Source organism: Thalassophryne amazonica, chromosome 16 (genome assembly GCF_902500255.1).
Source record: "Thalassophryne amazonica chromosome 16, fThaAma1.1, whole genome shotgun sequence".
NCBI lineage: Eukaryota > Metazoa > Chordata > Actinopteri > Batrachoidiformes > Batrachoididae > Thalassophryne > Thalassophryne amazonica.
This window is the reverse complement of record NC_047118.1, coordinates 84,898,370-84,922,222: the sequence shown is the minus strand read 5'-3', so window position 1 is coordinate 84,922,222 and position 23,853 is coordinate 84,898,370. Positions and strand designations below refer to the sequence as shown.

The window sequence follows — 23,853 nt, the reverse complement described above, 5'->3', positions numbered from 1 at the left end:
AACCCAACAAGAGAATACAGACATAGGAAAGCAAACAAACATACATGAAAATAAAACCAGACAAAAACTCACATCCTGACAGTACCCCCCCAAGACAGGAACAAACAATTTCCCTGTAGGACATTCTTTTGGAACCAACTCGTTTTCTAGTGCGGCTGTGACTTGAGACTCAATCTCCCAGGTGATAGCTAAAACAAAGCAGGTAGCTGGTAGTATATTGCCGGCATCTACCGGGGCATTGGGCCCATCATACTGTCGGGACAGCGCATAAGGCTTACCATTTTTTGAACCCGGTCGGTAGGTAATGACAAAATCAAAGCAACTAAAGAAAATCGCCCAATGGGCCTGATGAGCGTTAAGACGCTTAGCTGTGTGTAAATATGCCAGATTTTTGTGATCTGTATATACTAAGAATGGCATCTGTGCCCCCTCGAGCCAGTGTTGCCACTCCTCCAAAGCCACTTTGACCACCAGCAGTTCATGGTCTCCAATGCTGTAATTGCGCTCAGCAGGTGACAACTTACGGAACAAAAATACACACGGATGTAACCTTCTGTCAGTGGGACACATCTGTGACAGGATTGCTCCCACACCAATGTCAGAAACTACCTCAATTACAAACTGCTGAGCAGGTTCAGGAAGGAGTAGCAGAAGGGCTGCCGTAAAGCATTGTTCTAAGACCCTGAATGCCTCATCACACTCCAGTGTCCACTTGAATGCACGAAGGGATGAGGTGATGTTATAAAGTGGAGCGGCAACAGAGCTGAAATTTCAGATGAATTTACGATAGAAATGTGCAAATCCCAGAAATCTCTGGACCTCCTTATGGCTACCGGGCACCGCCCACTCACGTACTGCCGCCACCTTAGCTGGATCCATCTGAATACTACCCTCCTCAATTACAAACCCCAGAAAGGACACTGTGGATCGATGGAACTCACGCTTTTCTGCTTTGACATACAAATCGTTCCGCAGTAACATCTGTAATAATGACCGGACGTGTTGAGTGTGGGTCTCGAGATCAGGGGAAAAATCAAAATGTCATCCAAACAGACAAAGACGAACTTGTATAAATACTCCCGTAGAACATCATTAACAACGTTCTGGAAAACGGCTGGAGCGTTCGTAAGACCGAATGGCATTACTAGGTATTCATAATGACCTGTTGGTGTGTTGAAAACCGTCTTCCACTCATCTCCCTGCTTAATCCTGACCAAATGATATGCATTATGGAGGTCGAGTTTAGAAAATACTTTGGCGCCCTCTAGTGATTTAAAAGCAGAAGAAATCAAAGGAAGCGGATACCGGTTCTTAACAGTAATCTCGTTTAGCCCATGGTAATCGATACTGGGATGAAGCGTCTTATCTTTCTTGTCGACGAAGAAGAATCCTGCTCCTGCAGGTGATGATGAGAGGGCCACTTCTGAATATACTCCTGCATGGCGGTTTGTTCAGGGGGCGACAGAGAATATAGTTTTCCACAAGGTGGGCTGGACCCAGGCAACAGATCTATCGCACAATCATAAACATGGGGGGTGGAAGAGACTTAGCCTTAGCTTTGCTAAATACAGGCGCCAAATCATGGTAACAGGGTGAAACTGACTAGATCAGGAAGAACTGGAGACGGGTGTGACTTGGCCTTATTTAAACATTTCCCTGAACAAGCTGATTCCCACTCACTGATTTTCCCATTTGCCCAGTTGAAATTTGGGCTGTGCTGTTGCAGCCAGGGGTGCCCCAGAATTACGGAATGAGTCCTTTTATCAAAGACAATAAAGCTAATGGATTTGATATGGTTCTCATCGATAGTAAGGCGTACAGACTGAGTTCAGTGCGAAATTTGTCCCAATTCATGGCCATCCACTGTCCTGACCACCAGGAGTCGTGAGAGGCGAAAAAAATCTAAGCTGAGTCCGTCGTCTCGCTGGCAGCATCATTCCTCTTGGGACAGCCGCGTACGACCCAACTGCATGGGTTCCTTGGAACCATGGTGTGAGAAGTCGACTTCAGCATGGTGCGTGGTGGCTGAACTGTGGTTGGGAATGGAGGCACGTCGTGCAGGGTAGCGCGTTGTGCAGGGTAGCGCGTCTCGCAGCGTGGTCCTTCTGCCAGCCCTTGGTCGATCCGGATTGCGAGAGTGATCAACTCGTCCAGGCCCTCAAGAAGCTCAGCTGTGATGAGTTGATCTTAAACGTCAGAGGCCAGCCCCTGGAGGAAGACATCTAAGAGGGCGACAGAATTCCATTCGCTCTTGGTGGCAAGGATGCGGAAATCTGCGGTGTAGTCTGCCGCTTGGCGAGTGCTCTGCTTCAGCCTCAGGAGTGAGTGTGCCACATCGCGCCCCGGGATGTGTGCTGAAACACCTGCTGGAGCGCTGTGGTGAATGCCTGAAGGGAGGAGCAAGATGGCGACTGAAGGCTCCATTTTGCGGTGGTCCACGCAGCAGCCCGGATGGACAGGTGTGATATCATGTATGCTACCTTTGTCTTATCTGACAGAAACATACATGACCTGAGTTCGTATTGGAGTTCACATTAAGTGATAAATGGGATCATGTCACCTGACTCCACAGAGAACCGCTCTGGGCAGGAAAGCTGGGTGCAGATGGCGGTCTCGGGTACGGAAGCTGGTAAGGCAGCCGGCAGTCTTGGCAGGGGGTGACTGGTGTTACCTCTTGTCAGGTCCGGGCTGGCCTGAGAGTCGAGCTTCGTCAGAAGTTGCTCCAACTGAGTGCTCACTGACGACATACGCGTATAAGCTTCTTGTCTCTGAGCCAGCTCGCTAAAACCAGTGCTGAAAGCGGCCAGCTGGTCCTCTTGCTGAGCAAGCTGCCTGCTGTGATGACGTACCGCTAACTAGAAGGGCGTTTGAGTCTGCTTCGTCCATCGTTGGCCAGACTGATCTATCAGGTCTGCTTGACAGATGTGGCAGGATGCAAATGCAGGACTCAGACACAAAGCTCTGTAGGTAAAAACAGTTTACTGAGATAGTAAACGGGGTCCGGCAGTCCAAGATGAGCAACAGTACAAGGAGCATCAGGTCAAGGCGTGGTTGAGAAAACATGCAGGTGGTCAGTGTTTGTGCTTCAGCTCTGAAGGATCAGCTGCTGCTGGATTCATGTGTTGCCAAACATTTAGCTCACTCTTTGTCTTTTTCTATTTTAATTTGTAAATAGACATAACTTTATGTTTCCTCTCTTAGTCACTGGCAGCAGGTTTGACGTCCAGCCAGCCGGTGGAAAAGCTGCGAGCTCTGCCTCTCTGGCTCTCACTGCAGTACCTGGGCCACAGCAGGATCGTGGAGACGATCACACTGGCTAAAATTCTGGTGAGGAACACTAACGGTAACATTCACGTGCATGCATTTGAGATTTAACCATGTTGTCATTGTGTGTCTATTAAAGTGGCAGCTTACACAGCAATCAACCCTCAATGAATCTCCCTTAAATTTGGATATTTTTAGTAAGTTAAAATAGCTCACCTAAAAATGAAACATGGCTCCACACACACTGGGTTGAGGCATCCTACAATAAATCATTTGTTCCAGATCTTTAAAGGAGAAGTTCAACATTTTAATCTACTCTCCAGATTTTTGGGGTTTATTTTTTTCACTCAGGACAAAAATTAAATTAATCAGTGCAGTACTGATTTAGAGTGCAAACACCGCCACAGACTAACCGGTCATATGATGTTATTGTAGGATGTGAGCTAAAAATGCATTAAACTGCTTCTTATGGCAGCATAGTGGCTTAGTGGTTAGCACTGATGCCTCACAGCGAGAAGGTTGTGGGATCACCTCCCACCCTTTCTGTGTGGAGTTTGCATGTTCTGCCTGTGTCTGCTCTGTAGGGTCTGCTTTTTTCTCTGCTCCTGACCAGGGCAGACCCTCTACATCTGGAGTTAGTCCTCGGGTGCTGGACTGTGGCTGCCCACTGCTCCTAGTGGTTGGACTGTTTAACTGTAATTAGGATGGTTAAATGCAGAGGACACTTTTCCTTGTGTGTTATATATACGAGGTCTATTAGAAAAGTATCCTACCTTTTTATTTTTTAAAAACTATATGGATTTGATTCATATGTTTTTACGTCAGTCAAGCTTGAACCTTCATGCGCATGCGTAAGTTTTTCCACGCCTGTCGGTGACGTCATTCGCCTGTGAGCACGCCTTGTGGGAGGAGTGGTCCAGCCCCCTCGTCGGATTTTCATTGTCTGAGAAGTTGCTGAGAGACTGGCGCTGTGCTTCAATCAAAATTTTTTCCAAAACTGTGAGGCACATCCGAGTGGATACCATTCGACAAATTAAGCTGGTTTTCGGTGAAAATTTTAACGGCTGATGAGATATTTTGGATTGTTTCTATCGCTGTAAGGACTTCCCACGGAGCGGGACGTCGCGCAGCACTCTGAGGCGATGTCGTCATCCTGTTTCAAGCTGAAAACCTCCAAATGTAAGCCTCTGTTGACCCAGGACGTCGTGAGAGAACAGAGAACTTTCAGAAGAGGTCGGGATCAGCAGTTTATCCGGACATTCCACTGTTAAAGGAGATTTTATTAATGAAAGACGTACGGACGGATTGGCGCGTCGGCTCGCAGCCGGCGCAGCGTGCCCGCCACAGGAAAAACACCTCCGTGTTGATAACCATTTGTAAAATCCAGGCGGTGTTTGGTGGCTTTCAGTTGAGTGAGTATCTGAGAAATTGTTTAACAGCAGGGCATGTTCCACCTTGTCCTTAAGGCTTCCAACGGAGGTGTTTTTCCTGTGGCGGGCGTGCTGCGCCGGCTGCGAGCCGATGCGCCAATCCGTCAGCACGTCTTTCATTAAAAAAATCTCCTTTAACAGTGGAATGTCCGGATAAACTGCTGATCCCGACTTCTTCTGAAAGTTCTCTGTTGTCTCACGACGTCCTGGGTCAACAGAGGCTTACATTTTGAGGTTTTCAGCTTGAAACAGGATGACGACCAGTGGCGGCTGGTCCATAGGGGGCGCTCGGGCACTGCCCTCCTAGATGTGGAGGGGAAAAGTCATAATATATATATGTTTAAAAAGTATTATCAATGTCAGTTTTACTTAATAGGATGTGCCTACATGTAATATGAATGATTAAAACAACACTTCCTCCAACTGACTCTCATTCAACAGTGCATTTCCACCGACAGGAGCAGAGAACGTATCATTCCTTGTCTTGGGCGGTCATTCAAAGCGCCCTTGAAGTGCAGCGAAATAACCAATTGTATGTAGTTGCTAGGGAAAATTAATAAATATTTGGCAAATCAACATTGCCAAAATTAATGGCTTTGGGGCGCCGGAATTTTAGCCCTTGCTACAAAAATGCGGGAACGTTAGATTGCTGCAGTCAGTGATATACGTGACGCTTCAGCTGCTGCTGTCAGTCAGTCAGGAAGAGCGACGACGACGTTTGGGTTATGTTTATTTATTTTTATTCTGTCTCCGTGTGTTTTGCTGGAGTAAGTTGAAGAACTCTGGGACTCCTGCTCGTTATGTCTTCCGAGGTTTAAAACGGGACAAAAACGAATTAAATCAATGACACCAAAGTTTCGTCTTTCTCGTGGTTTAAATCAAATCAAATCAATTTTATTTATATAGCGCTAAATCACAACAAACAGTTGCCCCAAGGCGCTTTATATTGTAAGGCAAAGCCATACAATAATTACGGAAAAACCCCAACGGTCAAAACGACCCCCTGTGAGCAAGCACTTGGCGACAGTAGGAAGGAAAAACTCCCTTTTAACAGGAAGAAACCTCCAGCAGAACCAGGCTCAGGGAGGGGCAGTCTTCTGCTGGGACTGGTTGGGGCTGAGGGAGAGAAACAGGAAAAAGAAATGCTGTGGAGGGGAGCAGAGATCAATCACTAATGATTAAAGGCAGAGTGGTGCATACAGAGCAAAAAGAGAAAGAAACACTCAGTGCATCATGGGAACCCCCCAGCAGTCTGTCTATAGGAGCATAACTAAGGGATGGTTCAGGGTCACCTGATCCAGCCCTAACTATAAGCTTTAGCAAAAAGGAAAGTTTTAAGCCTAATCTTAAAAGTAGAGAGGGTGTCTGTCTCCCTGATCCGAATTGGGAGCTGGTTCCACAGGAGAGGAGCCTGAAAGCTGAAGGCTCTGCCTCCCATTCTACTCTTACAAACCCTAGGAACTACAAGTAAGCCTACAGTCTGGGGTGATATGGTACTATGAGGTCCCTAAGATAAGATGGGACCTGATTATTCAAAACCTTATAAGTAAGAAGAAGAATTTTAAATTCTATTCTAGAATTAACAGGAAGCCAATGAAGAGAGGCCAATATGGGTGAGATATACTCTCTCCTTCTAGTCCCTGTCAGTACTCTAGCTGCAGCATTTTGAATTAACTGAAGACTTTTCAGGGAACTTTTAGGACAACCTGATAATAATGAATTACAATAGTCCAGCCTAGAGGAAATAAATGCATGAATTAGTTTTTCAGCATCACTCTGAGACAAGACCTTTCTAATTTTAGAGATATTGCGCAAATGAAAAAAAGCAGTCCTACATATTTGTTTAATATGCACATTGAATGACATATCCTGATCAAAAATGACTCCAAGATTTCTCACAGTATTACTAGAGGTCAGGGTAATGCCATCCAGAGTAAGGATCTGGTTAGACACCATGTTTCTAAGATTTGTGGGGCCAAGTACAATAACTTCAGTTTTATCTGAGTTTAAAAGCAGGAAATTAGAGGTCATCCATGTCTTTATGTCTGTAAGACAATCCTGCAGTTTAGCTAATTGGTGTGTGTCCTCTGGCTTCATGGATAGATAAAGCTGGGTATCATCTGCGTAACAAATAAAATTTAAGCAATGCTGTCTAATAATACTGCCTAAGGGAAGCATGTATAAAGTGAATAAAATTGGTCCTAGCACAGAACCTTGTGGAACTCCATAATTAACCTTAGTCTGTGAAGAAGATTCCCCATTTCCATGAACAAATTGTATTCTATTAGATAAATATGATTCAAACCACCGCAGCGCAGTGCCTTTAATACCTATGGCATGCTCTAATCTCTGTAATAAAATTTTATGGTCAACAGTATCAAAAGCAGCACTGAGGTCTAACAGAACAAGCACAGAGATGAGTCCACTGTCTGAGGCCATAAGAAGATCATTTGTAACCTTCACTAATGCTGTTTCTGTACTATGATGAATTCTAAACCCTGACTGAAACTCTTCAAATAGACCATTCCTCTGCAGATGATCAGTTAGCTGTTTTACAACTACCCTTTCAAGAATTTTTGAGAGAAAAGGAAGGTTGGAGATTGGCTTATAATTAGCTAAGATAGCTGGGTCAAGTGATGGCTTTTTAAGTAATGGTTTAATTACTGCCACCTTAAAAGCCTGTGGTACATAGCCAACTAATAAAGATAGATTGATCATATTTAAGATCGAAGCATTAATTAATGGTAGGGCTTCCTTGAGCAGCCTGGTAGGAATGGGGTCTAATAGACATGTTGATGGTTTGGAGGAAGTAACTAATGAAAATAACTCAGACAGAACAATCGGAGAGAAAGAGTCTAACCAAATACCGGCATCACTGAAAGCAGCCAACGATAATGATATGTCTTTGGGATGGTTGTGAGTATTTTTTTCTCTATTAGTTAAAATTTTATTAGCACAGAAAGTCATGAAGTCATTACTAGTTAAAGTTAAAGGAATACTCGGCTCAGTAGAGCTCTGACTCTTTGTCAGCCTGGCTACAGTGCTGAAAAGAAACCTGGGGTTGTTCTTATGTTCTTCAATTAGTGATGAGTAGTAAGATGTCCTAGCTTTATGGAGGGCTTTTTTTATAGAGCAACAGACTCTTTTTCCAGGCTAAGTGAAGATCTTCTAAAATAGTGAGATGCCATTTCCTCTCCAACGTACGGGTTATCTGCTTTAAGCTGCGAGTTTGTGAGTTATACCACGGAGTCAGGCACTTCTGATTTAAGGCTCTCTTTTTCAGAGGAGCTACAGCATCCAAAGTTGTCCTTAATGAGGATATAAAACTATTGACGAGATAATCTATCTCACTCACAGAGTTTAGGTAGCTACTCTGCCCTGTGTTGGTATATGGCATTGGAGAACATAAAGAAGGAATCATATCCTTAAACTTAGTTACAGCGCTTTCTGAAAGACTTCTAGTGTAATGAAACTTATTCCCCACTGCTGGGTAGTCCATCAGAGTAAATGTAAATGTTATTAAGAAATGATCAGACAGAAGGGGGTTTTTAAGTCTTCAATTTCCATACCATAAGTCAGAACAAGATCTAAGGTATGATTAAAGTGGTGGGTGGACTCATTTACATTTTGAACAAAGCCAGTCGAGTCTAACAATAGATTAAATGTAGTGTTGAGGTTGTCATTCTCAGCATCTGTGTGGATGTTAAAATCGCCCACTATAATTATCTTATCTGAGCTAAGCACTAAGTCAGACAAAAGGTCCGAAAATTCACGGAGAAACTCACAGTAACGACCAGGTGGACGATAGATAACAACAAATAAAACTGTTTTTTGGGACTTCCAATTTGGATGGACAAGACTAAGAGACAAGCTTTCAAATGAATTAAAGCTCTGTCTGGGTTTTTGATTAATTAATAAGCTGGAATGGAAGATTGCTGCTAATCCTCCACCTCGGCCCGTGCTACAAGTGTTCTGGCAGTTAGTGTGACTCGGGGGTGTTGACTCATTTAAACTAACATATTCATCCTGCTGTAACCAGGCTTCTGTAAGGCAGAATAAATCAATATGTTGATCAATTATTATATCATTTACTAACAGGGACTTAGAAGAGAGAGATCTAATGTTTAGTAGACCACATTTAACTGTTTTAGTCTGTGGTGCAGTTGAAGGTGTTATATTATTTTTTATTTTTGAATTTTTATGCTTAAATAGATTTTTGCTGGTTATTGGTGGTCTGGGAGCAGGCACCGTCTCTACGGGGATGGGGTAATGAGGGGATGGCAGGGGGAGAGAAGCTGCAGAGAAGTGTGTAATACTACAACTCTGCTTCCTGGTCCCAACCCTGGATAGTCACGGTTTGGAGGATTTAAGAAAATTGGCCAGATTTCTAGAAATGAGAGCTGCTCCATCCAAAGTGGGATGGATGCCGTCTCTCCTAACAAGACCAGGTTTTCCCCAGAAGTTTTGCCAATTATCTATGAAGCCCACCTCATTTTTTGGACACCACTCAGACAGCCAGCAATTCAAGGAGAACATGCGGCTAAACATGTCACTCCCGGTCCGATTGGGGAGGGGCCCAGAGAAAACTACAGAGTCCGACATTGTTTTTGCAAACTTACACACCGATTCAGTGTTAATTTTAGTGACCTCCGATTGGCGTAACCGAGTGTCATTACTGCCGACGTGAATTACAATCTTACCAAATTTACGCTTAGCCTTAGCCAGCAGTTTTAAATTTCCTTCAATGGCAGACCAGTTATAACGGTAATAGGGGAGGCCGGGGCTGTTTGTAACAGTGTTCAAAGCTGCAGCCATGCTGGTATTTTGATTTCACTTTACACGTTATGAGGATCAGTTCACAGAAGTGAAATATTCTTTGGAGTATTCCACACTCTAAAACAAATTATTTGCTCAGTTTAAAAACAAAACAAAACCCTAAAATAGCAATTTGCATGTTTTTAAAAAAAAATTCTAACTCAGCCACTGTGTACACACAAGGCACTTATAGTAAGACAAACCCAAGTTTAGCAACGCATTTAATTAAGTGGTTTTGTATACTTAATTTGCTTTGTCCTCTACACTGTTAATTAATTTTAACCAATTTAATTTAAAGGTTTTGGTGTTATTAGTTAGTCAAGTTATTTAAGTTTTTCAAGCTTCTTTAGTTTGCCTCCATTCCACTCAGTAATGTTCATGCAAAATATTACCTTAATTTTCTCTCACACACACACACACACACACACTCTCTCTCTCTCTCTCTCTCTCTCTCTCTCTCACACACGAACACTTTCTTTCTCTCACTCTCACACACTCACTCTCTCACACACGAACACACACAAACATTTTCTCTCTCTCTCTCTCTCTTGGAAGGTGGTGTGAACATTGTGATATTTTCTATTTTGTTAAGGGGGTGTGTCATTGTGGACCCCAGGATCTGTTTGTCTGAAGATTAATGGCAGTGCAGTACAGTTTGGTGTACTATGTGTGTAATTGGTGTCAAATAGTGAAATGTTCTTTGCTCAAGAACTTGAGTGTTGTATTGCATTTGATACTGTTCCTTTCCAAAGTAGAAATGGGGTCTGATATAGCTGTAAATGGTTAACTTTATCTGTAAAACTGCTGATTTTGAGAAGGACATGTAATGATTATTGTGGAATTGTAGTAATTTTCTGACTTCTCTTCAATGCCTGTACTGGACAAGGCAAGGGAATCTATTGGCACAGCAGCCCCACCAAGACTGTTTTTCACCAGCCGCCACTGATGACGACGTCACCTCGGAGCGCTGCGCGACGTCCCGCTCTGTGGGAAGTCCTTACAGCGATAGAAACAATCCAAAATCTCTCATCAGCCGTTAAAATTTTCACCGAAAACCAGCTTAATTTGTCGAATGGTGTCCACTCGGATGTGCCTCACAGTTTTGGAAAAAATTTTGATGAAGCACAGCACCAGTCGCTCAGCAACTTCTCAGACAAAGGAATTCCGACGAGGGGGCTGGACCACTCCTCCTGCAAGGCGTGCTAACAGGCGAATGACGTCACCGACAGGCGTGAAAAAACTCTTGCATGCCCACGAGGGTTCAAGCTTGGCTGATGTAATCACACGTGATTCAAATCCATATGGTTTTTTAAAAAAATAATAAGGTCAGATACTTTTCTAATAGACCTCGTATACAATGACAAAACTCACAATTGTCATGGACAGGCAGCATTAGCTATAGAAATCAAAACTGTTTTTGTTTGGTTTTGTTTTGTTTTTTTGTTTTTTTTTCCAGACTGTAAACATGTTTATTGCTGCTCTGCAGTTGGACATTTTAAAGGCTTCTATCAGAAATTACAGCTTCTATGAGAACCTACTCCTTTCAGCTTTAAGCAGCCGGTTAAGGAACTACAATTTTTTCTTCGAGTTGTGTGTCATTTATTACTGTCGAAGCTAAGTGCTGGGCTTAAACCCAGATGTTCCAGCACGGGAGCTGTGGAGAGTTTGAAATTAGGTCCACTTGGAATTATTCTTCACAACATCTGTCTAGGATGAGGTCTTTGGTGAAAACATTATGAGCCACAAGTAACGTTTGTAACAGGAGTAAAACTTTGCCATTAATGATGACATTATGCAACTAAAATGTTGGTGAAATTCTAATGTAAGTAAACTAAACAATGGTTGTCAGGAAACAGAATGCTGAGGACAGTGAAACTGGTCATGGTTAGGGCTGTGTAAGTCCATATATTGTACAATATGGTCATCGTCATGACAGGCCTACCAAAGCCCTCATTTTAATGCTGAAAAGGGAGGGTGGCACCTGATAATCAATCAATCAATCTGTTTATCTATCTATCAATCAACATTTATTTATATAGCCCTTTACAGCAGCCAAAAGGAGAGCAAAGTGCTTTACACTAAAAACAAGGAATAAAATTCCTGAGAATGAAAATAAATGTACAATAGAATTAAAAAAAAAAAAAAAAAAAAAAGGCACGTAAAAGCAAAACTGCTAAAGCAGAATTGATACATGTCGTTGTGAAAATAAAAAGAATTTCATTTTTGTTTGTCTCCCCTCCAGAGTCAGCATCTCCTTGAGAAGCTAAAAACACTGCCCTTCATCAAGATATTGGTACGTGATCTTATAATCTGTCATAGATAAGAAGGTAATGACTGTCCAAGTAGGTTGAGTCAGGTCAACAGGACTGGTTTCCTTCAAAATGTTTCACTTTTCATCCAAAAGAGTTTCATCAGTTTGATGTTACAGTCCTGAGGGACTTAAATTTTTATCCTTTGTTGGGGCACTGATGTCACAGTGATGCAAAGAAAGGCTTTAAGGTCCCTTTACATAGGACGGTGGCAGTTGTCAGTCTGTTGTGCAGCTTAAAACACGCCCTATCCACAGAGGTGATGTGAAAACACCCTTCTTTGTAACCGTTTCAGCGGCCCTTGTGTGGTGATGTTGCCTCATGTGGAGTTTGTGCGCTACAGATGACGTCACAATTTCATGAAGCTCTCCCGCTTTCTGGACATATATGCTGGATTTTGAGCGATTGGCCGTCATATTTCCTCACTGATCAGAGAGAGAAGAGAACTTAATGAGCTCAATATTAAACGGTTAATTTTTCACACTGGTCAGTTTGAATTTATTTTGTGTGCGTTTCTCTGTCATTCACGGGTGCCATCGGCTAAATCTGCAGTAAAACTACATCATTGGTTTATTTATATAACACCTTTCACTGGACTTTCTATGGCTGGAAAACAACTGAGGCATGAAAAATAAATTAGAACAGATTAAAAAAAAACATTGCAGGAACTGAAAACAGTCATGTGACTGTTGTCCTGTCCTCACTTGTCCTTCTCTGACCAGATTGGAGCTCCAGACAGAGCTCTGAGTGTCAAACTCTCAATTATGTAATTGATGGAAAAAAGGACAAAACATTGGTGAGTCCACAATGAACTTAATGTACCTACTTATACTTGTATATTACAATGACCGCATAAGGACCGCTGGACAGACCCCGTCCCTGTGTAAAGGGGGTTTAAGGGTTGTTGGTTAATGGCAGTCACTTGATTTCCAGTGCAATTGTATTTGTTAGCTTCACTTAGCTTCACTCGGAGCTGTGAGAATGATCTCCACTAATTGGAATTGTTGTGTGTCTGCAACAGGTGGAGGATGAGCTCAGCTGTCCTGTGGTGCTGTTCAGGTTTTCTGCAGAAATTAGCTCTGGTAAGAATTGTACTTATTATCATTGACGCGTCACACAACGTGTCCTGGGCGTGCTGTTAAACTGCATCATGACACTGCAGGTGGTTCTCCAGCGTGCTCCTTTTGGTCAGATTATTCTTATTTGAGGGTTAACCTTCAATGTCATGGTTACGTCACACACCCACAGAGTTACATTATATAAAGGTGAGAGGGCGCACCTATCACGTGACCCCTGTGCTGTCAAGGCTGCATGGTCACCATTTTGGAAGTGAGTAAAAAGTATGTACGGAAGTCTGTTGTCTGCTGCAGATGTAAGTTTTATAAGTTTTTACAAGGATACATGTCCCAGCTGGGACGCCAGAGTCAGGATGCTGAAGACTTGTGCATGTTATCCAAATGTTTCCACAAAAACAATAAAGTTTATCAGTTTGAACATTGAATATCTTGTCTTTGTGGTGTATTCAGTTGAATATAGGTTGAAGAGGATTTGCAAATCATTGTATTCTGTTGTTATTTACATTTTACACAACGTCCCAACTTCATTGGAATTGGGGTTGTATGAGGAAGTCTGGAGTGGCAGAGAAGTATGTTAGAGTAGTGCAGGACCTGTACAAGGATAGTGTGACAGTGGTGAGATGCACAGTAGGAATGACAGGTTGAGGTGGGATTACACCAAGGATCATCTCTGATTCCTTTCTTGTTTGAAATGGTGATGGACAGGTTGACTGATAAGATCAGACATGGACCATGATGTCTACAGATGACATTGTGATCTGTAGTGAAAGTAGAAAACAGTTTGAATCTAGCCTGGAAAGGTGGAGATATGCTCTGGAGAGAAGGTGAATGAACGTTAGTAGGAGCAAGACTGAGTACATGTGTGGGAATGAGAGGGAGCCCAGTGGAATAGTACAGTTACAAGGGGTAGAGGTGGTGAAAGTAGATGAGTTTAAATAATTGGGGTCAACTGTCCAACGTAATGGAGAATGTGGTAGAGAGGTAAAGCAGAGAGTGCAGGCAGGGTAGAGAAAACAGGAGTGATCTGTGACCAAAGAATGTCTGCAATAGTAAAGTGAAAGTTTTACAAGACAGCAATGAAACCAGCTAAGCTGTACGACTTAGAGACAGTGGCGTTAACAAAAAGACAGGAGGCAGAGCTGACGATATTGCGATTCTCTTTGGGAGTAACAAGAATGGACAGGATTAGGAATAACACATCAGAGCGATACTACAGGTAGGACAGTTTGGAGACAAAGACAGAGGTGAGATTGAGATGGTTTGGACATGTGCAGAGGAGGGACCCAGGGTATATACGTAGGGAGAAGGATGCTTAAGGATGGAACCATCAGGCAGGAGGAGTAGAGGGAGGCCAAAGAGAAGGTTTATGGCTGTGCTGAGGGAGGACATGCAGGTGGTTAGTGTGACAGAGGAAGATACAGAGGGCAGGGTGAGATAGAAATGATTGATCTGCTGTGGTGCCCCCTAACGGGAGCAGCTGAAAGAAGATTTTCCAACTCCATACTCTATAAACCTGAGTGCTTATTTCAGTATTCTCAGGTGATATGTGTTGATGTAATGAGGGAGTGTGTGGCCTGAATTGATTAACACCCTATATCAAGGTTTGCATAATTATTTGCTAGGTTCTTTACCTCAGGTAAAATGGGCAAAAAAAACAAAAGATTTAACAGGTACTGAAAAGTCAACAATTGTGAAATACTTTTCAGAGACATGCAACATTCCTAAAATAGGAAAGCTGTTGAGGAATAATCACAGAACAGTCAAAAGTTTTGTGTAAATAGTTTAAAGGGTCACAAGACACATTCATCCATTAATGCAGTTGTTCATTCCAGACTCACGTATTCCAAATAGGGGTCACAGGAGAGCTCCAGCCTTTCTTAGCGGTCATTGGGTGAGAGGCGAAGTACACCCGGAACAGCCTAGTTAGTCTGCCACAGGGCCACATATAGACTCACAAATGCATTCACACTCACACCTCCAGGGTGATTTCAAGTTTCCAGTTCATCTAACCTGCATGTGTTTCGAAGAGTGAGGACACCGGAACACCAGGAGGGAACTCACGCAAACAAATGAGAAGAACATGCAAACTCCAAACAAAAAGGACCAGATGGGAAGTGATCCCACAACATTTTGCTGTGAGACAGCAGCGTTATCACAAAGTCACTGTGCTGACCCAGCAAGAAACATGGAGAAGAAAAACACAACTGCAACAGACCTGAGAAGAATTAAACATGGTTCTACCAAGAGCCCATAGTCCTCCATTGCCACCACAGTATTACAGAACTGCAACCTCCCTGCAGTGTCCATAAGCACAAGGTCCTTAGTGCCCAAAGACACAACCCAGGTAAGGAAGGCTGAAACACGGCCACCACTCAGCAAGGCTCACAAGCTGAAATATTAAGATTGGGCCAAGAAATATCTGAAGACAGATTTGACAAAGGTTTTATGGACAGATAAAATAAGTGACTGTTGGTGGACCAGATGGATGGACTGTCCCATGGCTGGATCACTCATGGACACACAGCAGCACTTCCAGTCAGGTGCCAGTAAGGTGGAGGAGGGGTACTGGTTTGGGCTGCTATTTTTAAGGATGAGGTAGTTGAACCTTTTCAGGTTGAAGATGGATTTAATATCTACTCTCAAACCTACTGCCAGTTTTTAGAAGATACTTTGTTCAAGCACTGGTACAAGACAAAAATCTACATTGTTCAAGAAGGCCATGATTTTTATGCAGGACAGTGTTCCATCACATGGGCAGGGGTGGTGGTGAAGTGGTTAGTGTGCTTGGTTTCAGTGTGGAAGGCTTGCAGTTCAGAACCCACCCCTTCCATATTCCTCCATATGTTATTAGTTATCAAGTTGTTCACCAATGAACATACCCTCGGGTGTATGGTTTTCTTCAGGGTGTATAAAGCCATATTCATTGGTAAAACAACTTGATAACGATTTTATCATATATCAATCAATCAATCAATCAATTTTTTTTATATAGCGCCAAATCACAACAAACAGTTGCCCCAAGGCGCTTTATATTGTAAGGCAAGGCCATACAATAATTATGTAAAACCCCAACGGTCAAAACGACCCCCTGTGAGCAAGCACTTGGCTACAGTAGGAAGGAAAAACTCCCTTTTAACAGGAAGAAACCTCCAGCAGAACCAGGCTCAGGGAGGGGCAGTCTTCTGCTGGGACTGGTTGGGGCTGAGGGAGAGAACCAGGAAAAAGACATGCTGTGGAGGGGAGCAGAGATCGATCACTAATGATTAAATGCAGAGTGGTGCATACAGAGCAAAAAGAGAAAGAAACAATGCATCATGGGAACCCCCCAGCAGTCTACGTCTATAGCAGCATAACTAAGGGATGGTTCAGGGTCACCTGATCCAGCCCTAACTATAAGCTTTAGCAAAAAGGAAAGTTTTAAGCCTAATCTTAAAAGTAGAGAGGGTGTCTGTCTCCCTGATCTGAATTGGGAGCTGGTTCCACAGGAGAGGAGCCTGAAAGCTGAAGGCTCTGCCTCCCATTCTACTCTTACAAACCCTAGGAACTACAAGTAAGCCTGCAGTCTGAGAGCGAAGCGCTCTATTGGGGTGATATGGTACTACGAGGTCCCTAAGATAAGATGGGACCTGATTATTCAAAACCTTATAAGTAAGAAGAAGAATTTTAAATTCTATTCTAGAATTAACAGGAAGCCAATGAAGAGAGGCCAATATGGGTGAGATATGCTCTCTCCTTCTAGTCCCCGTCAGTACTCTAGCTGCAGCATTTTGAATTAACTGAAGGCTTTTTAGGGAACTTTTAGGACAACCTGATAATAATGAATTACAATAGTCCAGCCTAGAGGAAATAATGCATGAATTAGTTTTTCAGCATCACTCTGAGACAAGACCTTTCTGATTTTAGAGATATTGCGTAAATGCAAAAAAGCAGTCCTACATATTTGTTTAATATGCGCTTTGAATGACATATCCTGATCAAAAATGACTCCAAGATTTCTCACAGTATTACTAGAGCTCAGGGTAATGCCATCCAGAGTAAGGATCTGGTTAGACACCATGTTTCTAAGATTTGTGGGGCCAAGTACAATAACTTCAGTTTTATCTGAGTTTAAAAGCAGGAAATTAGAGGTCATCCATGTCTTTATGTCTGTAAGACAATCCTGCAGTTTAGCTAATTGGTGTGTGTCCTCTGGCTTCATGGATAGATAAAGCTGGGTATCATCTGCGTAACAATGAAAATGTAAGCAATACCGTCTAATAATACTGCCTAAGGGAAGCATGTATAAAGTGAATAAAATTGGTCCTAGCACAGAACCTTGTGGAACTCCATAATTAACTTTAGTCTGTGAAGAAGATTCCCCATTTACATGAACAAATTGTAATCTATTAGACAAATATGATTCAAACCACCGCAACGCAGTGCCTTTAATACCTATGGCATGCTGTAATCTCTGTAATAAAATTTTATGGTCAACAGTATCAAAAGCAGCACTGAGGTCTAACAGAACAAGCACAGAGATGAGTCCACTGTCCGAGGCCATAAGAAGATCATTTGTAACCTTCACTAATGCTGTTTCTGTACTATGATGAATTCTAAAACCTGACTGAAACTCTTCAAATAGACCATTCCTCTGCAGATGATCAGTTAGCTGTTTTACAACTACCCTTTCAAGAATTTTTGAGAGAAAAAGAAGGTTGGAGATTGGCCTATAATTAGCTAAGATAGCTGGGTCAAGTGATGGCTTTTTAAGTAATGGTTTAATTACTGCCACCTTAAAAGCCTGTGGTACATAGCCAACTAACAAAGATAGATTGATCATATTTAAGATCGAAGCATTAAATAATGGTAGGGCTTCCTTGAGCAGCCTGGTAGGAATGGGGTCTAATAAACATGTTGATGGTTTGGATGAAGTAACTAATGAAAATAACTCAGACAGAACAATCGGAGAGAAAGAGTCTAACCAAATACCGGCATCACTGAAAGCAGCCAAAGATAACGATACGTCTTTGGGATGGTTATGAGTAATTTTTTCTCTAATAGTTAAAATTTTGTTAGCAAAGAAAGTCATGAAGTCATTACTAGTTAAAGTTAATGGAATACTCAGCTCAATAGAGCTCTGACTCTTCGTCAGCCTGGCTACAGTGCTGAAAAGAAACCTGGGGTTCTTCTTATTTTCTTCAATTAGTGATGAGTAGAAAGATGTCCTAGCTTTACGGAGGGCTTTTTTATAGAGCAACAGACTCTTTTTCCAGGCTAAGTGAAGATCTTCTAAATTAGTGAGACGCCATTTCCTCTCCAACTTACGGGTTATCTGCTTTAAGCTACGAGTTTGTGAGTTATACCACGGAGTCAGGCACTTCTGATTTAAAGCTCTCTTTTTCAGAGGAGCTACAGCATCCAAAGTTGTCTTCAATGAGGATGTAAAACTACTGACGAGATACTCTATCTCACTTACAGAGTTTAGGTAGCTACTCTGCACTGTGTTGGTATATGGCATTAGAGAACATAAAGAAGGAATCATATCCGTATCCATTTATATATCTATAAATGATAAATGCACGCAGAACACAATGCGTGTGCTCTCCCTTCGCTCACTGCCACCAGGTATACGGATGCGGGACCTGCAAAGAATCCAAGTCTTGGCCACGGAGTTCTGTAGCTGCAGTTACTGAGACCATGCAGCGGGTGCTGCGCATCAAAACAGCGAGCGTAGTCTCTGGACCTGGTGCTAGAGTTGGATGCAGCTTGGCACAGCAGACAGGGGGTGGTGTGAGTGGCCTGCTGCGGCACTTACCGAGCCCGGAGACTCAGTAAGCGCATCGGAGGCAGTAAGACCAATCGTGGTGATGCCGACCGGTGCTGCGAACGGCCCATCTGATAAGGACGCAGAACACAATGCACTGTTAAAAAAAAAGAAAAAAAAAGAAGCATGCAAAATTGCACTAAAAAAATCAACGAAACTGCAAGGCCGCGAAAGGGAGTTATGTTCTAAAAATAACCCGCGATAGACAAAATCCGCGAAGTAGTCAACGTTATTTTTTACAATATTATATATGTTTTAAGGCTGTAAAACCCCTCATTACACACTTTTTACACTTTTCTCAAACAGGCATTAACATTTTCTCACTTTTCTCTCCTGTGTAAACACTCAAAGTTCAAACCTTAGTAGAAAAAAATAGAACGTTTTCCTATAAATAATTATGATGGCTTTTAGAACTAATGAATTAAGTTTTAACGATCAACCTATAAGGTTGGACATGTAAGAAATTATTAATAGTGACTCACCAGTATTTCACAGTTCCTCTGACCGCACCTCTTCCTTGTGGTGCCGCTCCGCTGTCCGGATTGGCTGATTACTCGGGTGGTATGAAAAATATTACCCGTCTGCAAAAAGGGTGTATTGCTATTTATTCTTTAGTGTTTTATCCAGTCATATTGGCGTATCATTTAAAACTCCTTCCTTCCTGGAGTTGCATCAAGAAGGGCATCCAGTGTAAAAATTGTGCCAGCATCAACATGGAGGTCAACCTTGGGTCTGCTGTGGTGACCCTGAGTGCAAACAAGGGAGCAGCCAAAAAGGATTTATTTTTAATGCTCCATCACATGCATCCAAGTACTCCACTGCTCTGGTCTCAAAGGTGACAGAATGATGACTTGAACCCTAATTAGAACTTGTGGTCCTTCTGAAAACTGAGATTCAACTGAGATGCTCTTTGAACAGCATTTGACAGGCTGTAGTTGCTGCTGCACAAAAAGATGATCATTAACAAATCAAAAAACTGAGACTCTGTGGATGGAAGGCTGATGGCGGTTACTGAAAAAAAGAGTGGCTATATTAGACACAGAATTAATCAACACTTCTGACATTTAAAAAAATACTCTGAGTTATTTGATGTACAAGTACTTTAATAAATGAAAATACAGAAGTGAGATGAGAAAACTGTTGAGCTGCATCATAATTATGAACACTAATAAATAGCACATTAATCATTTTGCACACATATGTTCCCTTGAGAAAACCAAAACTCATAACTCGCACCCTTGTTGAACATTCAGGTTCGAAGCTTATTAACATTTGGAATTGATTAAGAACACTGTATTTGTCCAACAGTAAAATGGATCCTCAGGAACACAGCTTGCCTCATCATTCTGTACGCAGTGTCAAAATGCTCTCTTTCATTTACAGAATATTGGGACACTGCATATATTCCTATGTTATATTGCTGTATTCTCAGTTAATTTGTCATATCCATTTGTCTTTCATCTTAGCATCCAATGAAGCTTCAGTACTTGGTCACTGCTCTGTGGAAAAAGAAGTACTTGATACCTTCAACAGATGGGTGAGTGTGCTTTTCCAGTTTTACTTAAAGGAAATGAAAACCCACTGGCAATTTACGATTGGGTTGGTAGATTATGATATTGAGAGCCCATATGAAAAGTTGTAGGCATGCCAGCTGCTATAACCACGATGTGTGATGTCACATGGGCACAGAGGTTCACAACTCCTCCATTGTCGCCCTTCACAGTGTTTCCATCTTGGCGACTTTCTCGCTAAATGTGGTGACTTTCCCAACCCTCTTGACGACTTATTTTGTCAAAAGCAACACTTTTCTGGTGTTTGGCGACTCAAAAGTGAAACCACGTATTGATCTAGTCTCTGTTCTCATCAAGTGGCAGTGGGTCTCCCCACCTCCGCTGCAGCTGCAGCCACAGAGCCCAAAGCACTGAGCAGAGAGATATCTGCCATTCTCTATGGTCAAACACGTATGCACGATACCTCCACTTCATGGCTGTTCCCACATTGAATGGCAAACTTGACCCGGACTCAGCCAGCCTTTATCTTGACTGCTGCCCTGACCTTGAGAAGTTATTTTATTTTAAGAAGTGATAGCCAATTTTAATGGCAAAATAAATAAACAATCCAACAATCAAGTTTAATTGTGGTCCAAAATGTTAAGGTGTTTTTACTCACATTTTTTGTCTATCCCACAATGTTTTTTTTTTTTCTCCAAACCTTTATTTAGCATATCTCACCCATATTGGCCTCTCTTCATTGGCTTCCTGTTAACTCTAGAATAGAATTTAAAATTCTTCTTCTTACTTATAAGGTTTTGAATAATCAGGTCCCATCTTATCTTAGGGACCTCGTAGTACCATATCACCCCAATAGAGCACTTCGCTCTCAGACTGCAGGCTTACTTGTAGTTCCTAGGGTTTGTAAGAGTAGAATGGGAGGCAGAGCCTTCAGCTTTCAGGCTCCTCTCCTGTGGAACCAGCTCCCAATTCAGATCAGGGAGACAGACACCCTCTCTACTTTTAAGATTAGGTTTAAAACTTTCCTTTTTGCTAAGCTTATAGTTAGGGCTGGATCAGGTGACCCTGAACCATCCTTAGTTATGCTGCTATAGATGTAGACTGCTGGGGGGTTCCCATGATGCACTGTTTCTTTCTCTTTTGCTCTGTATGCACCACTCTGCATTTAATCATTAGTGATCGATCTCTGCTCCCCTCCACAGCATGTCTTTTTCCTGGTTCTCTCCCTCAGCCCCAACCAGTCCCAGCAGAAGACTGCCCCTCCCTGAGCCTGGTTCTGCTGGAGGTTTCTTCCTGTTAAAAGGGAGTTTTTCCTTCCCACTGTAGCCAAGTGCTTGCTCACCGGGGGTCGTTTTGACCGTTGGGGTTTTACATAATTATTGTATGGCCTTGCCTTGCAGTATAAGGCGCCTTGGGGCAACTGTTTGTTGTGATTTGGCGCTATATAAAAAAAAATTGATTGATTGATTGATTGATTTATTTCAATAAATACATTAACAGTAAACAAAGGGCAAGGCCACAATAATATTCACACTATTATCATTATAAATAGAAAGAGATAGAAAAATAAAATAAATTGTGCAATAACAAAATTAAAGGGATTCTTTAACATTAATTCATTCATTCATTCATCTTCTACTGCTTAGTCTAATTAAGGGTCGCGGGGGGCTGCAGCCTATCCCAGCAGTCATAGAGCGCGAGGCGGGGTACACCCAGGACAGGACGCTAGTCTGTCGCAAGTCCACAAACAGACAAACAAGCACAGACACACCCACACACACACCTACGGACAATTTAAAGACTCCAATCCACCTAACCCGCATGTCGTTGGATGTGGGAGGAAACCGGAGCACCCGGAGGAAACCCACGCACACACGGGGAGAACATGCAAACTCCACACAGAAAGGCCATGGGAATTGAACCCACGACCTTCTCGCTGTGAGGCAACAGTGCTAACCACTAAGGCACCGTGCCGCCCTAACATTAATTCTCTTTAAAAATATTCCTTATAGAGCGTGACAGTTTTAGGAGATTTGGGAGAGTCTATAAGTTTAATATTGCTTATATATTGTTCAAATTCAGCCAGAAGTCTGTGTAAATTTTCTGCATTTATGTATACAGAATTTACCAAACAATATTCTCTCCCACAATGGTTTTTTTTCTTACAGCATCTGTTATGACGTCATACTATGCAAATTAGATGATGACATCATCTAGCAACTTTTAGAACAGCCAATAGCTACTTTTCTTACTGAGGAGTTGGCAACATAGGCCCCTTCAGTATAGAAGGGGCAAAGCACGTAAGCAGCAATCAACATCCCGGATCCCGAATCGCTATCCGGATCGGTATCAGTCAGTTGAAGCCCAGAAACTTTGGTAGCATTTTTCTTCAGAAACATGAAGCTAAATGTGAAAGTGTACTGATGCGTTTTGTGTTGAGTGGTTGTCCCTGTATGAGGACAGCCCGGTTTTGAGTTTAGACAAAACGGCAAAACTTACGACAAAAGTTGATGTTTTGTTTGAATAATGTAAAATTTCATAGATGGAAAGTTTGCAGAATAGCTACACTACATACAATGATTTCAGATCTGTACAGAAGGAAGTTTTATGAGATGCCTTCATTTGCCCAAAAATCAAACAAACCTAAAATTGATCAAGTGAAGGGAGTCTGGCTCTATGTGTCACGCGACATTAAAACAAAACACTTAATGCGCCACATAGTAAATTCATCCCAATGAATGACAAGAGATGTAATCCAATTTCTAAACATTTAATGAAAAAGAAAGTTTACATTTTCACTTTGTCTCTGTATTAGTGTCTGATGGCAGCTCTCATGCTGCTGGACATGATGAGGGCTCCGCCCTGAACATCACCATATATTAACTTCCCACCTACGTCATAGCGCCCCCCGGTGGTAGCAAGAAATGTCCTGTTTTTACTTTAACAGGTACTGATGTCATACAGTTAATCCCATCAACTTCATTCCACTTCTAAACCATGCAGAACAAGTTGGTGAACGTACGCGACGATTGCCGTGTGGCGGCATGCCGAATATTGACCTTTTGCCATGACTTACATTATTCCTTTTTGATGCCTTTAATTTTGTCATATCATCATGAAAATTGATACACAGGTCAAGCATGAGAACCTCTTATAATTCATAGGGGCATCGCCCATGGGCGTGTCAAAATGCCTCAATAGCGCCCCCTTGAATCTTTCAAAAACCCCTCCTCGTAGGGGTTTTTTGGAGTAGGGAGATAAGAATTGGTACACATGTGGTACACAAAACGTCTCTTGCATCATTGGTCTACTCCAAACAGTAAGTCGGCCATTTTGAATTTTCGTGTAATTTTGCCGTGATTTCCACACGTTGTATTGAACGAACTCCTCCTCGGAATTTTGTCCAATGCACTTCAAACTTCTTTCAGATAATCCAGAGACTATACTGATTAAAAGTTTCAAAAGCTTTTTTCTATGTCGAAGGGTGTGGCCACTATGGTGATTTTCCAGCCAGATGGGGGTTTGATCTGAGGATCCTCTGGTCTCAAGCCAGATGCTTATCCACTAGATCATTAAGTCCCCACATCCACCACACTACAGAACCACCTTGAGTCCTGAATGGAAACCAGACAGGCAGACAACTGG

At 42.4% G+C, this 23,853-nt stretch overlaps 1 protein-coding gene across 1 annotated transcript in view; it reads left to right on the top strand.

The window, feature by feature from the left end:
- Positions 1–23,853, top strand: part of pdxdc1 (pyridoxal-dependent decarboxylase domain containing 1) — a 149,021-nt gene that overhangs the window by 68,131 nt on the left and 57,037 nt on the right. The window contains exons 13-16 of the mRNA XM_034190083.1: positions 3,202–3,327; positions 11,752–11,802; positions 12,840–12,900; positions 20,164–20,234. Of these exons, the coding sequence (XP_034045974.1) occupies positions 3,202–3,327; positions 11,752–11,802; positions 12,840–12,900; positions 20,164–20,234 (309 nt within the window). The remainder of the gene's footprint in view (positions 1–3,201; positions 3,328–11,751; positions 11,803–12,839; positions 12,901–20,163; positions 20,235–23,853) is intronic.